Genomic DNA, 18,191 nt, shown 5'->3' on the forward strand with positions numbered 1-18,191 from the left:
AGGTATTTCAGATACTTTTTTGAACAGCCTGGTTTCACATAGTTTCTTTTGATTTACTTAATCATCCCAAACAACATGCCCTGAAAGTTCCAAAGTAATTCCCTTGGATATAAATAATTTCTGAGACCACACTAGCTAATCATGATAAAACGTAACATAGCGAAGAAAGGAAGAAAACGAGGACAATAAATAGCTAGTGAAAAAGTTGAAAAATTATGCAAATATTTTGGTTATGACCTCCGCTTGACCGTTCTCAGTGCAGAATAGAACTGATAAAAATATAAAAAACCAAACCTTAAAACAAAACACAAAAACTAAAATGTGATGACCCTTTCTTAGTAACGGTGAAAGGGTAACTGAATAAAAACTGTTAAAATGTCATTTTACAATTTCATCTTGCGTAAAGCACTCTTAAAGGCTATTCGCTTTCCAGAGGCCTATACTACTATAACTGATACTCTGAACTTTTTAGTCATAAAATGGGCAATTACTATTCTATTGTTAATTCTATATAATCTAATTTCATGCTACCTACACCTGGGATATGAGTTTCTGGAGCTCCTAATAAGTCCAGTTCAAATCGTCTTAATTCGTCAGTCAAAATGTCGATACGATAGTCATTTTTAACGTCGTAACATTTCAAGTTCCAATTTTCATGTTCCTTAAGTCACTCAAATTATTTTGGCCTCAGAAAAAGCAATGATCACAGATACCAGGTCGGGGATCAACATATCATCTCAAGTCTACACCGAAGCGCTTAAGCTGGCTTAGAAGCGAACAGCAAGAAGTTCCTGGGACTTCCAGTATGAATGAAGGCTTTGTGCAATCCTGGGCCCATCATGGTCACAACATGGTTTTCAGCACCTAGTGATGTTCTTCTATCAACAAAAGTCGAAATCCTGCACAAACAGTCCCTAGCCTATTACCTCCGATTCATTATATATTCATGCCTACAAATATTATGCTACTACGGGGAGGCAACTCATAGTAGATAAATTAACTAGGAGGAGGTTTTTCAGCCCGAAAACGCCCGAGACCAAGCGCAGGAAAATAATATATTAATCAGAATTCCGTGTGATTCCTGTGTAGTCAGGTATGTCAACCCCCCCCCACAACTATGCGATTGGCCCATTATGCTTTAAAACTAAATGTTGCTTTAAAATAAATGAAAAGGCATTGTGTTTATGGTTGGCAATAGGACCCCTCGACAATATATCGAGAACCACTGGGGGTCTTAAGTTGAAAAGAATGTGAGTGAATCCAGGTTATCAAAGACCATAGATAGAATCTTTTGGAATGGAACTAAGTTTTATTTTTCAGGTCAACTTCAGAAGCTATATAATTAAGTAAAAAAATACTTCTTTTTGGGGGGGGGGGATTAAAAATTGTTGAAAAAGTTTCTCTAACATACAAATAGCAACCCATACTATGGATTCCTATAGAAAAAACTGAAAAGATATAAAATATTATTGTTTCTATAAAAGAGACTATATGAATAAAAAATGAACAGATATTAATTTAAAACGCTTCTTCAAAGAATACAGCTTTTTCAAAGGAAAGTAAAGAGCTCCATTAAGCCAGGAATGATAAGAAATGTAGTTAAACTATCTTCCAAGCGTAAAACTACCACAAATCAGTATCAATAAATACATCAAACTCAAAACGAACCGAAATTACAATAAATAGCCAAGTCAAGCTCAAAACGAGCAAATGTTAACATGAGTAGTGTTGATAACTCCCTTGCCTTCTCAAGACCAGAACATAATTTTTGCTTTACTGAAAATAAAATACGTTTTAAATGTTTTCACATTTCTTACTCCCCCCCCCAAAAAAGCAAGAATTTAAGGAATAAATATCAGTATATGTCAATTAAACTGATAATCCACGGTTGTTTTTTTTATTATATTTTTTTTTCAGTAAAGCGCAAATTATGTTCTGGTCTTGAATAGGAATTGGGCTATCAGCAGTAATCATGTTAATCTTTGCTCGTTTGAGCTTGACTCTGCTATTTATTTTAATTTAATAAAAAAAGCAAGTTATTTTAACTGAAAGTAAGGAGCGACATTAAAACTTAAAACAAACAGAAATTAATCCGTATATGAAAGGGGCAGTTCCTTCCTCAACGCCCCGCTCTTTGCGCTAAACTTTGACTCTTTCTCACAACTCTACTTTTTAAAACAGTAAAAAACTTCAGCGTAAAGAGGGGAGCGCTGAGGAGGGAACTGCCCCTTTCCTATACAGAGTTATTTTTGTTCGTTTTAAGTTTTAATGTCGCTCCCCTTACTTTCAGTTAAAAAAAACTTGTTTTTTATTTAATTTCTGAATGTTTTAGAATTAGTGCATGTTTTGACTTTGGCTCTCTGCATATGAATAATTAAAAGGAAACTTGCAGATTAATTCATTTTTTTGGCTAAATGGCTTTCTCATAGTTTTGATCGGGCGATTTTGAGAAAAAAAGGAGCGGGAGTGTAGGCTTAGTTACCCTACAAGTTTTTGGTTACTTAAAAAGGCAACTAGAACTTTTAATTTTCGCCCCTCGTCAATACCTCGCTTTTTACACCAAAGCTTTAATTTTGTCCCAATTCGTTAAGAATGACCCCTGAATCACAAAGGCCGTAGAATATCTAGTTGAAATCAATGAAATTACTTTAGCGTAAAGAGTGAAGTATTAGGACGAGGTGAACCCCATCATATAAGTAATAATTTCTGTTCGTTTCAGGTTTTAATGCTGCTCCTTACTTTTAGTTAAAGAAACTTTTTCATATTTATTTTTTCATTGCTCTTTAAAAAATGCTAAAAAAAACTTCGCCCCCTTCATGGAAATTCTCTTCTCCCATGACAAATTCCTCCATAGAAAGTTCCCCCCGTATAACCCCCTCCCCTCAACCCATCCCCCAACCAAAAATATCCCTTTGAAAGCGTCTGTACACTTCCCAATAACCATTACTATTTGTAAACACTGGTCAAAGTTTGTAACTTGCAGCCCCTCCCACGGGGACTGTGGGGGAGTAAGTCGTCCCCAAAGACAAAGTTATTAGGTTTTTCGACTATGCTGAATAAAATGACTTTCTCAGAATTTTGATCCAGTGACTTTGGGAAAAAATGACCGTGGGAGGGGGCCTAGGTGCCCTCCATTTTTTGGTCACTTAAAAAGGGAACTAGAACTTTTAATTTCCGTTAGAATGAGCCCTGACACGACATTGTGGAACCACTGGGTCGATATAATCACCCTGGGAGAAAAAAACACAGAAAAACAAACAAACACGCATCCGTGATGTCTTGTGGCAAAAAATGCAAAATTTCACATTTTTGTAGATAAGAGCTTGAACCTTCTACTGTAGGGTTCTCTGATACACTGAATCTGATGGTTTGATTTTCGGTAAGATTCCATGACTTTTAAGGGATGTTTCCCTATTTTCTAAAATAAGGCAAATTTTTTCAGGCTCGTAACTTTTGATGGGTAAGTCTAAACTTAATGAATCTTATATATTTAAAATCAGCATTAAAATGCAGTTCTTTTTATGTAACTATCGTTATAAAAATTCCGTTTTCTAGAGTTTCGGTTACTATTGAGCCGGGTCGCTCCTTACTACAGCTCGTTACCACGAACTGTTTGATTTCTGCTCGGATTGAGTGTCATTTATTTATTAATCGAGATTTGTGGTAGTTTTACGCTTGGGAGATTGTTTTACATGAAATGATGAGCGCGGAGGGGGAGGATGCTGGCTGATCTTAAATCACTTTGACTCTGAAATAAGGCACTATAACTTCCAATTTAAAATTACATGAGCCCCAACTGAAGTTTATACGACCGCCGTTTCCATAAAAACCTTATATGCCCTCATGGTATCACTTAGAACCCTATCCCTAGGTTTCTGGGGATTGTGCCAACCCTAAAGGCATTGTTATATGGTCTCTGGACTATTTTGGACAAAATTACTATCTCATAATTTTAATCAGATGCTTTTGGTGAAAAGAAGGGTTATCGGGGGCCTGATAACCTTTTTTGACACTTTGACACTTAAAAAGAAACTAGAATTTCCAATTTTCGACCAAATGAGGTTCTTCTATAGTTAAACAACCATCCTTTCAAGAAAAACCTTAAATGCTCCGTGATATAACTTACAACCCTTGCCTCCAGCCTTCGGTGGTTTGTATCAACCACAAAAGCCTTGCTATATCATCCTTGGACTATTTTGAATAAAATGACTCTCAATTATTTTATTAGATGTGTTTCAGGAAAACATGACGTGTTGAGGGGGGGGGGAACTGCCCTGTGATCACTTTGACTCTTAAAAAGAGCACTAGAAATTCAGATTACCAATCCAATGAGTCCACTCTGAAAGATATACGACCACCCTTTCTATGCAAACCTTATATGCCTCTGGGGTATAACCTATTACCCTTGCCCTGAGGGCTGGGGGGGTGCGGGTGTGCTCTTCAAAAACATTTTTTTCTGAACCCTTCAATTACTCTGAACAAATTTGCTATCTCCAAATTTTATTTTGATGTCTTTGGATAAATGATGAGCGGGGGGAGGGCTGGTTGCTCTCAAATTTCTTCGACTCTTAAAAAGTACACTATAAATTCCAATTTGAAATCAAATGAGTGCCATATGAGGTTTATGCGACCACCTATTCCATAAAACCGTATATGCCCCTAGTGCATGACTTACAACCCTATCCCCAGGACGCTGAAGGGTTGTGTCAACCCTAGAGTCATTGTTATATATTCTTTGCACTATTTTGAGCAGAATCACTTTCTCACAATTTTAATCAGATTCGTTTGGTGAATAGGGGTAGTGGGGGTTGAGGAGGGGTGGTATAACTACCCTCCATCACTTTAATCTTAAAAGGGAACTAGAGCTTCCAATTTTCAACCAAAAGAGCCCCCTCTAAAGTTTATACAACCATCCCTTCCATAAAAGCCTTAAATGCCCCCGGGCATAACTTACAACTCTTGCTCCCAGACTCAAGGGGTTTGATTCAGCCCCAAAAGCGATATTATGTGATATTTAGACTATTTTGAATAAAGTGGTTATCTCAAAATTTCTATGTAGATGCATTTTGGGACAATACGACGTGTTTGTGTGTGTATGGGGGAGGTGAGGAGGTTAGCTGCACTCCGATAACTTTGACTGTTAAAAAGGGCACTAGAGCTTCTGATTACCAATCCAGTGAGCCCCCTCTGAATTTTGTATGGCCACGCTTTGTATAAATTCCTTATATGCCTCCAGGGCAGAACATACAACCCTTGCCCATAGGGCTGGGGAGGGGATTTATCATCCTTAAAGACATAATTACCGGACCTTTCAACTACGTTGAACAAAATGACTATCTCGAAATTTTCACTTTGGGAAGTGTTTTGGGAAATGATGGCCATGGGGGGGGGGGCAGCATTTGCATCCGATCACTTTTGACTAATATAAAGGGCACTAGTCCTCTCATTTTCCCATTGAATGAGCCCTTTTGAAGTTTCTACGACAACGCTTTCTATAAAAACCTTATATGCCCCAAGGGAACAACTCTTGTCTTGAGGGCTGGGGGGGGGGGGGTGAACCCAAAAAGGGGAGCTGGTCCCTCCTCAACGCCCCACTCTTTACGCTAAAGTTTTTTACTCTTTTAAAAAGTAGAGTTGACAGAAAGTGTCAAACTTTAGCGTAAAGAGCGGGGCGTTGAGGAGGGACCAGCCCCTTTTATATGCGAAGTAATTTCTGTTCGTTTTAAGCTTTAATGTCGCTCCTTACTTTCAGTTAAAAAAAAAAACTTATTTTTTTTATTTGATCAATAATTGAGGCCCCTTTTCTTTTTAGCTTGGACATGTCCGGGCTAGCTTTTTCCTCTGAATTTCTTAACATTCCCCCTCAATATTGTATTGTTATGGCATCTGGTTATATCTTATAGATTATGTCAATGGCCTCCACTTCACACCTTCTCAATCCCTAATTTATTGCCTTCTCTATTTCTTATACAAACCCCTCCTCTTTTCTAACAAGTCTAAACTCTTTCTATATCCATGCCTACAATTATCAGCCTACGTGGGTGTTTTAAAACAGGTTTCTTCAAAACTTTGTCTATAAAACCTTGGAAGTAATAAATAATTTTGATTTTCCAACCCCCACGCTACTAATAAATATCTGAGGGGTGCATTTTGTCCGGGATGAATATCATACTTGAGGTATTGTTTTTTCTTGAATATAAAAAACGGGTGTTAAAGGAAGTATTAATAAGCCTCTTTCTCATTTCAGACCGCTTCGGGTCATATCGTTCGGAGTGACCAACTTTAAGTTTCACTAGAAACCAAAACCTTAAAAAAGTTTTGATTAAAACATGCTAAAATAAAACCTGTATTGTTTTCTGAATGCGTAAAATATATCAATTTTAAAGTTACTTGTTAAAAGCTATTAGTATAGAAATATTTGCATAAGTATGAGGCCTGAGAGAGCGAATGCTCCCCTCATGCTTGGGAGATAATTGTGCACTTTGAATAATTATACTTAATATCAAAAAGAAGATGCAACAAATGAGCTCTTTTTCTCGAAACAACGCTATGCAAAATTAAATTTTAATTTAAAGAATTGAGATCCATAGGTAGTAGCACTCTTTGCATTTAGGTTAACCTTGAATATACTATGAAATACGAACAGATATTAAGTAAAAGAATAAGTTTTTCAAACGGAAGAAAAGACTAATATTAAAAATTAAAAAAAACGAAGAATTAATCCGTGTATCAGATTGGCTGCTCCCTCCTCACCCTTCCCCCCTGCTTTACGCTAAAGTTTGACTTTATACCCTAATTCTTCAAGAACGACTGCTCAAACACTAGTGCCTTTGAATTGGAATGGGGAGTAGTTTCAAAGCACTATAGAACTTTAGCGTAAAGAGTGTAGGGCTTAGGAGGGGCCAGGCTATCCTGATATACAGAATAGCTCTGTTAGTTTAAATTTAAAGTCTCCTTTTCTTGTATTTGGGAAAATTTCCCATTTTTATTTAATTGGTATTAAAGGTAATAATAAGCTAGTTCACGTTTTCACCCTTTTTCATTTGTCAGATAGCTGAAGTTTACAGTGGAAAATTAACATTATAATTAACATAAACCAGTTAATATAAATAAGTACATGTTTTCATCCTTTTCATATTTGTCAGATTGCTACTGTTTGGCAAATTGTTAGAAGCGTCTTTGCTTGCAAAAGTGGAAACTACAAACGATTAGATATTGTACAAAGAGAGGATTTTAATTCATTAGAACCGAGTTTGCTGCAAGATACAAGGTAAGATATTTCCTTTCTTCTCTATTTAAAATATCGTACATTTTTTCTCAAGATTCTATAAAACGCTTCGAAATTTTGAACTTGCTTGGAATATAATATTTGAAGCAGAGCTGAGCATATTGGAATGAGGGGGAGGGACATTACCCAAATCTAGAGTCCAAAGTAAGAGAAACTGTCTTATCGGCTAACCTAGTTTGATTTTTTACAGCAATATCCGTTACACCAGTAGAAAAGCTGGTATTCTGCTAGTCTTGGCGATTGTCATTTGTAACAATCCAAATAATTCAAATCAGATAAATCCAGGACATTTAACTATTCGGAAGTTCAACCATTTGGACATTCGATTATTTGGGTCTAAAATCTTTTGAAAGGAGTCTGGTCATAGTTTTCAGGAACTGCCTCATCTATGATATTTTTTATATTTTAAGGGATCGTCAGGTTAAAGAGAATCATTTGTGTGTCTTGTGTTTCCTGTTTTATGCGCCAACTATCGAAGTGTAAAACACGTCGGACTTTTTTAACTGACAATTTTTTCTTGCCATATTGTGGCTCATGGTGCCTGCCACCTTACGTCTCCTGATGGAAGTGATTAGTTCCTGTCGTTGCCATCACTCTGGCAGGGATATTTCTTGATAATGAGGTCAAATCATGAACTTTTAGTGTTTGTGGATGGATTATTTTATAGGATGAAGCAATATTATTTCAAGTCTTTTCGGTCGATGAATTGTAAACGCTAGACCTAGGCGATATTTTGTGGATTTATTACGAATGTTACATTTAAAATATAAATAAGAGAAGCATCGCTAATTCGGGTGGAAAGCACTCGTCTCCTAAAGATAGCTTCTGAAGGCCTTGGACACTGTCCTCACCCTAGAAGTTGCCCCTGGAACCGACGGAACGACAGTATCTTGTCGCTCAAACGCCATACGTTCTCCGCTTAGTAGAAAAAATAAGTGCATGTAAGAGCTACATTAATAGCCTGGTGAAAGAAGGGGTGTCAAAATAACCTTCGAAGACCCACGGGACTGTCAGGTAAGCCAACTTCTCGTTTCTGCTTCCCAATTCCGCCGAAGAAAAACTCACAATTATTGGAAATTGACGTTTCCAATTCAGATCACTTATGGGCTAAAGAAGAGGGTTGCAAGTTTCACCAAATGCCGTTTCATTAAGATAACTTTATAAAATAATAAACACATAAACTATCAAAAGGGATCATTATAAACTAGACCCGACAAGACACTAGCTGGAGGAAAGGCATATTCCGGAATGAAAGAATGACAACGGTGTGTCATTAACATAACCTTTTTTGTTTGATAGCCCAGTCAGACACATAGGGAAACACTCAAGACTCTATCGATACCACGGGAAAATCAATCGGTTTTTCCCATAGTACCCACCGGTTTTAGGGCTAGGATTTTTTTTTATTTCCCCATGGTACCGATCGGTTTTTACTATAGCAACGACTGGTTCTGGGGCTAGGATTCTTTTCTAGTTTCCTTATGGTACCGATCGGTTTTTACCATAGCACCGACTGCTTCAGGGGCTAGGATTCTTTTCTAGTTTCCCTCTGGTACCGACCGTTTTTGGGGTTGGAATTTTTTTCTAGTTCCCCTATGGTACCGACCAGTTTTGGGGCTAGGGTTTTTTTTTTGGTGTAGAGAGAGAACGTGCGCTGTTGTGTTGACACTTGACTGTAATATTAATCAAGGGTGCACACAGCTACCATATGGTCTTTGGAGGAGAATGATGGTGTGGATCATATAACATAGGACTGTCATAACGCAATGCAATTGAATTTTTTGCCCATATTTTTAAGTCTTCTAAAAACAAAACCCCTCAAACCCCTTCCCTGTGTGCCTGTAGGCAACACTATTTCTCTATCTGTTTTCCAAGAACTTTAACTGGGGATTCCAGTTTGATTATTTTCTTATATGAAAGGAATATTCCTAGCTTTGATCTATTCAGAGCGTAATTTCAGTATTCAAATTTGAAGAATGAACCGTTTCCAAGGAGAAAAATTTGATAAGACTTGAATAATAAATTTCTAAGCTCTAATACGACTTTGACGATGCTTTTGATTTCCATACTATTACCCTGTTGTCCCCCTGCTCCAATAGGTCTTATTTAACACAACATCAATCGATCCAATTTCCAAGACAGTAGACTCTGCATTCTAGTTCCAGTGATGTCTAGTTTGAAATTTGATTTCTAATTTAGTGATTTCGAATTTCGAATTCCTAATATGAAAGGAACTTGGATTTATTCAGAGCATAATTTCTCCTTTCTGATTTTGCATGTAACTTTAGAGAATGAAACCTTTCCAAGGAGAAAAACTCTGGGAAAATAATGAAATAAGACTTTGGAAGACTTAAAAATTCTAACCAATATTAAATATCCTTTTAGTCTTCGTGCGCTTATGTAGTTGGGTATTTTATGCTGCATGTAGCAGCGAATCGTCTCTGACGACAAGCATGAGAAAAAAAAAAGTGTAGGAGCATATAGTCATTTTTGAGGATCAGATAATAATTGTTTTCCGACGCACCAAGTCTATATTCACCAACGCCGGACTCGAACCTTGACCTGAAGATTGAGAATATAATTTTCTATCCACTGTGCTTGTTGAAATTTGCCCTCTAGTAACTTACTGTAAACGGTTTTTTTAGAATGATGGAGGTTCCCTACTGGGATACATATTTAATGCCTTCTGTTTGGGCAATTTTAACTGTGTTGAGAATCAGCTTTCAATTGAGCTACAGAAAAAAAAAAAGTTTAAACACGGCATCTTAAGCAGCATAGTTGCTGGCTTCTCTTCGGGGAATTTAGCTGTGTTGAGAATCAGTTTACAATCGAATTATGGAAAAGAAAAGTTAACCCCGATAAAATTTTAAACGGCCTTGGAGGATTTAAAAATTTGAAACACGGCCTCTTAAGAAAGAGGCCCTACTGGGATACTTACTTGCTGGCTTCTGTCCGGGGAATTTTAACTGTGCTGAGAATCACCTTTCAATCGTGCTACAGCAAAAAAAGTTTACACCGAAAAAATGTTGAAGCACGGCCTTAAAGGAAAAACTTAAATATATTAAAATGAAAAGGTCTTAGTCATTTTGAGAGGATTCACCTTTGGTTTTTTTTTCCTGTTACGATTAATATTCTAATTTTACCTTCGATTTGTAAAATTTCTTTCTGTAAAAATTTGCGATTTTTATATGTTTTGTGTAATTTCACGAAATATTCTCCATTACTTTCATGCTTGGCCAATGTTTCAAGGTTTCAAGGTTCAATCGGGTTTAATTAAAAAAAAAGGAAATAACTAAACTTAAAATGCAGTGCTCTGTGAAAAAACTCACGTTGAGACCAATAAACATAAAAGATTTTTCAATAATACGCAGTAAGGCTCCTACTTCACTCTTCGACACAACCACACGCCTCCTCAATATATATATTTTTTTAATCTTGCCCATAGGGTTTCTCCCTCCTCCCCGGACGCATAACCACCTCACCTAAATATACTGAAAAATCTAAACTTCATCCAATTTAATTTATCTTTCTTTTTTTATCTTTCCCTTACTGACCTTTAACTAAATATTTATTTAAATTATTTTTGAAGACCCGAGGGAGCTTCTACATCTCAGCTATTTTGGAAGCATGTTCACACTTTAGCGCTTGCTACATCCGGGGAAAAATCTGAACGTACTGTTAGAGTTCGTCTCATTTGAAGGTCAAAGACAGAGCGCGTGTTTCGATTATGTTATTCAGATATCAACCGAAACAAATTGTGGAAGGGATATGGAAGTAAACCGGATAAAGGTTTAAAAACAAAAAGTGAGCACGACAGACGGTAAAGGGAACCAAGGGACAGACATTTCCAATAATTTTTAATGCACGCTTGTGGATTGAGTCAAGTCTCTTCAAGTATAATTTGAAGGTTGACTGCCAAATTATGGTACAATACTGCAGGTGAGGTTTCAGAAGTCCGTTGTAAAGTAGACGAAGAGTTTTTTGAGGAAATACATGCTTCAGTTTCCTGATGATGCCAAGATTGCGTGATGATGCCAAGATTGCGAGAGAGTTTCAGCTCCACAGCCTGGATGTGGTTTAGAAAGGAGAGTAATGTAATAACTGATTCTCGTAGTTATTTTTGGCATCGAAGCTACCTCTTTCGTACCAACATTTTTCTTCATTTTTATGGCACTTGGTATATATCAAGCGACATATAGCAATCGCAAATTCTGTCGGTCTGTCTGACTGTCCTGGTTTTGCTAGTTTAGGCACTTCCAGGTAAGCTTGGACGATGAAATTTGGCAGGCGTATCAGAAACCAGACCAAATTAAATTAGAAATTGTCGTTTTCCCGATTCGACCATCTGGGGGGTAAGTGGGGGGACGGTTAAATGGGAAAAATTAAAAAAATGGGGTAAGTTAAACTTGATGGGAAGAATAAGCACAAGTTATAGATACGTGATTGAAATAATTGGAACGGATCTGTTCTCTTTGGGGGTGCTAGGGGGTGTTGATTTGGAAAAATTAGAAAAATTGAGGTATTTTCAACTTAAAAACGGGTGACCGTATTTTGAAGAAATTAGATGTATAGAAGAAAATCATGTCTCAGAGCTCTCATTTCAAATCCCAACCAGCTCTGTTGACATAGGGGGGAGTTGGAGGGGGAAACCGATTTTCTTGGAAAACGCTTAGAGTGAAGTGATCGGGATGAAACTTGGTGGGTAGAATAAGCAAATGTCGTAGATACGTGATTGACATAACTGTACTGGATCCGCTCTATTTGGGGTTGTTATGGGGTGGGGTTCAGTGCTTTGGCGAGTTTGGTGCTTCTGGACATGCTAGGACGACGAAAATTGGTAGGCGTATCTGGGAGCTGCACAAATTGACTTGATAAAGTCGTTTCCCCCGATTCGACCATTGGGGAGGGGGCTGAAGGGAGAGGAAAAATTAGAAAAATGAGTTATTTTTAAGTTACGAGTGGGTGATCGGACCTTAATGAATTTTGATGTTTAGAAGGACCTCGTGACTCAGGGCTCTTATTTTATATCCCAACCGGCATTAAGCCACTGATTTTTCCTTTTAAATCAATCTGTTGATTCTTAGAATTTTGCTAGAGCTCATACCATATGAGCTCTTGGCTCTTCCGGCCTCGTCACCAGTGCCATATGAGCTCTTAGCTCTTGTTCTTGTTGTTGCTTGTTGTAAATATATTATACAGGTTTTCGCATTTGTATAGCAGATGTGCTGTTTTGATCTCCATATCAACAGTGTCTTTTTATTTGCCTTGTCACTTTGCCATGAATACAAACAACAAGTAGAAACAGGTTTCTTTTAAGACAGTGGAACCTTAACTTTAAATGAATATTTTAACCCTATATCCAAGGTCCGTTCTCAGCAAAACAAATGAAAATATAAAAGAAACGTACATTAAAATATGATAGGGTCATAAAATGATATGGTCAATAAGGTCATAAAATATGACCTTACTTTAGGGAGCTGCACGCCCTCCTCCCGTGCCCGTAATATAACCATTTTGTTCAAAATGGTCTGAAGATCAAATAATTATGCCTCTGGGGATGATTATCCCTCACAGCCTCCTCATCAATGGTTGTAAGCTATGCAAGATTTCCATTGTTGGGGTCTTCTGTGTCTCCAAAAACGCTTAGGGTGTTAAGAAGATTTTTTTTGGAAATGTTGAGGGTGTTGAACAAAACAAAACCCCACTATATTCAGGAGGGCTGTTGAAAGGGAGTAGAGCAATATCTAAACAACGCCTGAAGATATTAGGTTGGAAATTTCAGGTAATTTTTAGGCGGATGTTCAATCGATCAGAGGACAAGCAGCCCTCTCACCACCCTATGCTCTTTTTAGATGCCCCCTCCCCTCAGCGCTGATCAAAATTTGAAAAAGGTATTTTGTTCAAAGTACTCAAAAGCCTTAATACCTATGCCTTTGGGGATTCCATAACCCCCATAGGCGCGGGACAAGGATTGTAATAAATTAAAAAAATTGTCCATGGTTTAAATAAAGGAATTTATCATTGGGTAAAGGGGGAAAGTTTAATTGTGCTATGGGTATTAAGGTGAAGTTTCGTGTAATGTCGAGAGGTATGTAAAACTAGAAAAAACACTATACATCCAGTTTATCAAAAAGGCGTATCTGCAATGTCTTCATTAATTCAATTAATTCGAAACTTTCAGGAAGTGCTGAGGGGAATTTGAGTAGTCAAAGGGCAACCGGTCCCGTTCCTCTTTTTAGACGCCCCCCTCTACTTATTTAAAAAATTTTGAAGAGCCATCTTGTTACGAATAATCAAAAGGTTTTTATGTCAGGGCCACTGCTACTGCTACTGCGTCTACTTGCGACTGCGACTAAGATTACTTGCAATAGCAATTACTTTTGCAACTGCAAATACTTTTTACTTTGAATAATACTACTTGTGACTGCAACTACCTGTGATTGTGACTTTAACTACTCGTGATTTTACTTGCGACCACTCTCAAGAAATGTTGAGGAAGATATTCAACAAAATCAAAGCATACTATGCGCATGCCGATCGTCAAAATGGCGTATCAGCAATATCTCAGGGACAGCTAATTCGAAACTTTCTGGTCGTGTTCAGAAACAGGTTTGGAAGTGATTGGAGGGCAGCTAGACCCTCCCCACATGCCCTATTTAGAGATCCCGTCCCAAAAATGATCGAAACTTTGAAAAAAGTGTTTTGTTTAAATATGTAAAAAGGTCTAATAATTATGCCTCCAGGGGCACGAAGTCCTCCTAGCCCCGGGGCAAGGGTTGTAAATTATATAGTTTGCCCATTGTTTACATTCAGGATTTATTATTGGAAATGGGGGAGCATTTCATCTTAGGTGTGTCCGAAAAAGTTTAGGGGGCTAAGGAATCTTCAGGGAATGTTGAGGGGGATGATGAACTAAATCAAAAGACACTGTATGCATCCAGGCTATCGAAAGGGGCAACCTGTAATATTTTAGGAACGGCTAATGGTATCAACTTGAAACTCTTAGGGTCACTGCTACTACTACCACTGCTACTTCGACTCTGCGACTTCGTTTACTTGCGACTGCAACAAGTTTTAACTTCACTGCTTGTATTTGTAACTTCTTTCCGGAAAGGAGGGGGGGGTGAAATGATGGTGGAATAAAATTAAAACACACTAGTTGCGTATTGGTTGTCAAAAGGGTACATCATCAATATCTCTGGAAGGGTTGGGGGCATTTAATTGAAACTTTCAGGGCATGTTGAAAAGTGTATGGAAGGCAGAGGGTCCCCAATGTCCCTCTTAGGTGCCCCATCTAAGCAACATGTTCTTCTTCTTATAAAAATTTAATTCCTTGATAATGACTGGCTCGTAAGCGAACATTGATAAGTGGACATTATTTGAATATGCATGAATTAGTTTTATTTTTTTTATTTTATTTTTTGCTCAAACGGCAATATTGTCATATTCAGGTTTATGTGGCACTTTGGATGTTGGTTATGGTTTATCGACCTTGATAAGAGCTGCAATAGACAAGTTTTATTCACTTTTATATTTCAAAACCCCGAGAAATAAAAACCGTTCCTCCCTGTATAGTGGTCGTTGATACGACCATACTCTGTAAATATCAAGAATTTTAATTAATAATCTATCTGTAGCAAACGAAGTATGCAATTTTCGAAGCATGAAATGAAGTATGTAATAATTGTATGGTTTTTTTGTTGTTTTTGTTATGTAAGTTTTTTTTTCATCTTGGTAGCTGAACTAGAATTGCTTCAGCCGTAGGGTAGAAAACCATTTTTCAAAAACTTTCAAGAAAGTATTTGAAATCGGTGAATGCAAATTCCAAATATTTTTGGAATCGATATCTTAGATAATCGATATCACATATTTTTCCTGGTCGATATCACAAGTTGTATTAATAGGGCTCTGCTACTTTCTTTAAATTATTATGCAAAGATTGCCTGGAAAGTGACTGTTTTCCTTACTGAGTAGAAATTATCGTATATTTTAGATCGTATATTGGATTGGGAGTTTAGATTAAGTGTAGTTTGTGCGGCTATAATATTTGTATTCTTTGGCTAGAATAATTTTAAAGATAGTGTGTTTCAAAGATGGTCTAGGTAATCAAAGATTATCTAGGCTGATCATATGATCAATGATCTAGGCTGATCAAAGAGGATCGGCCGTATTGCTGACGAAAGGTTTTTTTATAATCCGATTTTCATTATTGAATATTTAATATTAATATAATTCAATATTAATATTAAATAAATTTAATTAAAAATTAATTAAAATTAAAATTTTTAAAAAATAAAAAAACTTAAAAATTTTAATTTAAAAAATTGAAATAATAATTAAAATTAATAGAAGTCAAAATTACTAAATAATTAATATTAATTGGGATATATTTAATCACAATTTTCAACATATAGGCATCCTCGCTTTGGATCCGGGATTGAAAAACGGATCGATAACGCTCTCGTTAGTGACCACAACTCACAAAAAGGGATTGGAGATGAGGCTGAAACTGAACAGGAAGACGTTGACACCGTTGATGGGCACCATGATATTTTACCGGGTAAGCCAACTACCCTTACTTCAACTCATATTATATTCTACTTCTTATATTTTGTATAGTAGCCTATATTATATTCTATTATAGTCGTTGTATATAGTTCATAGTTGATTATATGTTATTAATTTAAAAAAAAACTATATATATATATATATTTCTTAAGGTCAGGGTGAAATAGCAAACCGATCGCTAGTAAGCCGGTCTTAAATTGTTTGATGAAAATAGTTTTAGCAGTAGTGTTTATATAAAAATAAAGAATAAGATATAAAAACTAGATCTTTGCTAGTGTCATTTTTTTCTAAAATCTTGAGCTCTTCCTAAATTTGACATTTTCTACTCTGGTGCCGTCAAATACAAAATAAATAAATTATGAAATGGTTTTCAAGCATGATTACCAACACGTAGGGGAAAAGAGGGAAACTGGAAAGATAAATCTAAAAATGAAAGATTAAATAATCGTAAATTTCTACATTTTTTAGAACACATGTTTTTATTAATAAAAAGCAGGAGATTTTGAATTTGGCAAAGTATCCGGCAAGGTTGTTTATTCTGGACTATAAAAAATATATATAAAGTACTAATAAATTTTAAAATTAGGCCGTAAATTTGGATATTTTACCACTGAAGAGGTTGCTTTAACAATATATCAAAAAAAACATTTGCAAATTATGGTGTGATATTTTTTTCTTGCTGTGTGAAAGATTCAAAAATTTCAGGTCCTTGTGTGAAAGTTCTGGAAAGTTAGAGGGTTGTTTTAAAAAAGAGCTTGAAGCAACTCAAACATAACGGGCTAACAAACTGGGTTTACTATTGTGGAAATCGCTAAATTGTCTTTTCTCAGGGGAAACCTTATCGAACCAGTGGTCGCATAATATTGCGAGAGGGCTCATTTGATCAGAAATTGCAATATCTGGTGTCCTTTTTAAAATACACGGAGAGATGTTGAATCACTCACTTAAAAGCTACTGTGAAAGCTATCTACGTGACTTTTATAAATCGTGTCGTAATAACTACATTATAAAGTGGTATATGGCACATAAAATGGCATATTTTGGCACCATTTCTGGAGCGGAAAGGCTTGGAAGGATAGCAAGGGTGCCTGTGTAATCTCCATCATCAAAAATCATTCACTGAAGATTTACAATCTCCCCTCATTTTTACTCCTCATTTTAGCCCCTTTAGAAAGTAAAAACTAATAAACATGTTTTGACGAAAACCTGCCTAATTGAAAACACTAATTAGGATATTGGTAAGAATATTACTAGGGGCCCATTCGTATGACTTACATTCAAGTGCCATTTTGAAGTAAGAAAAAAGAATGTACCAAAACCAAGGCCTGAAATAAAACAAAACGAAACAACAATCTGGCCTGATTCGGGTGAAAATCTGAGGTGGCCTGTCATTTAAAACTATCCAAGAGGTATTCGTAGCACCTCCAAGTTTCAAAAATGCTGATTTCGGATTTGCGGTCGTATGATTTGTGGAGTGGATGCTGAAAGTTAAATCTGCAGCAAGAGAAGAGACTTCAAACCAGTGAGAACAATTGTCTGCGAAGAATCTTCAACATAAAATGGACACAATACGCCAAATTACCAGGGACAACAGGAAAGCGGCGAAGAGGAAGACCAAAGAACACATTACGCAGGACACATCAGAGGGACCTTCTCGACGTGAATACCCAATTTGGGCGACGTTATGGCAGTAGCCATTTGAGGTACGACTGGAGTTCCTTCGTCAATGCCCTGGGTGCCTCCGGAGGCAAATGAGGATCTAAGGCTTAAAGGTGGTGGTATGGTTGCTTGCGACGGTGGGACATGAATGGTTATTATCCACAATTGCTTTTAAGCTTCATTTGACTCATTTGAGACTTCATGTTTTTGTATTAAGTTTTGCATAGTTGTAAATCCGTCACTAGGACAAAAAAAGGATCTGTTTATGGCAATTATTAAGCCAGTGGATCATCTTTCTCAAAGAGTCCTTCTAGTCAATGGCTATCAATTAAACCGTTATCTTCCCTCGTTTATAGAATACTAGCTAAACAGGGCTACTCCACGGTCCTTTGCCTCTTTCTGCTCGCTCCGACCTTTGGCCCGTGCAAATGCAACTCTAGATTATGACATCAAAAATTAATTACGTGACATGACAACAGTAATTAAGACTATTCATATTTTGGGTTTGGTAAAACTGGCCTAAACTGCTCTTAACGTTTATAAGTATAAAAATTTTAACACTATCTTTTATCAGTGTTTACATATATAATCTACCCATGCGATTAAAATAATATAATTACGAATCTGTTGGTTCTTAAAGCTTCAGTCAGCCCCGCTCTCTCAATAACGCTGAATT

The 18,191-nt window shown here is 36.8% G+C and overlaps 1 protein-coding gene across 2 annotated transcripts in view; it reads left to right on the forward strand.

Annotated features, from left to right (window-relative positions):
* The window catches only part of LOC136026947 (GATOR2 complex protein WDR24-like), a 149,325-nt gene that overhangs the window by 79,529 nt on the left and 51,605 nt on the right, over window positions 1-18,191 (forward strand). For both annotated transcript variants that reach the window (XM_065703805.1, XM_065703806.1), the window contains exons 9-10: window positions 7,146-7,270; window positions 15,703-15,848. In XM_065703805.1, coding sequence (XP_065559877.1) covers window positions 7,146-7,270; window positions 15,703-15,848 — 271 coding nt within the window. The remainder of the gene's footprint in view (window positions 1-7,145; window positions 7,271-15,702; window positions 15,849-18,191) is intronic.

Source organism: Artemia franciscana, chromosome 5 (assembly GCF_032884065.1).
Source record: "Artemia franciscana chromosome 5, ASM3288406v1, whole genome shotgun sequence".
Classification (NCBI taxonomy): domain Eukaryota; kingdom Metazoa; phylum Arthropoda; class Branchiopoda; order Anostraca; family Artemiidae; genus Artemia; species Artemia franciscana.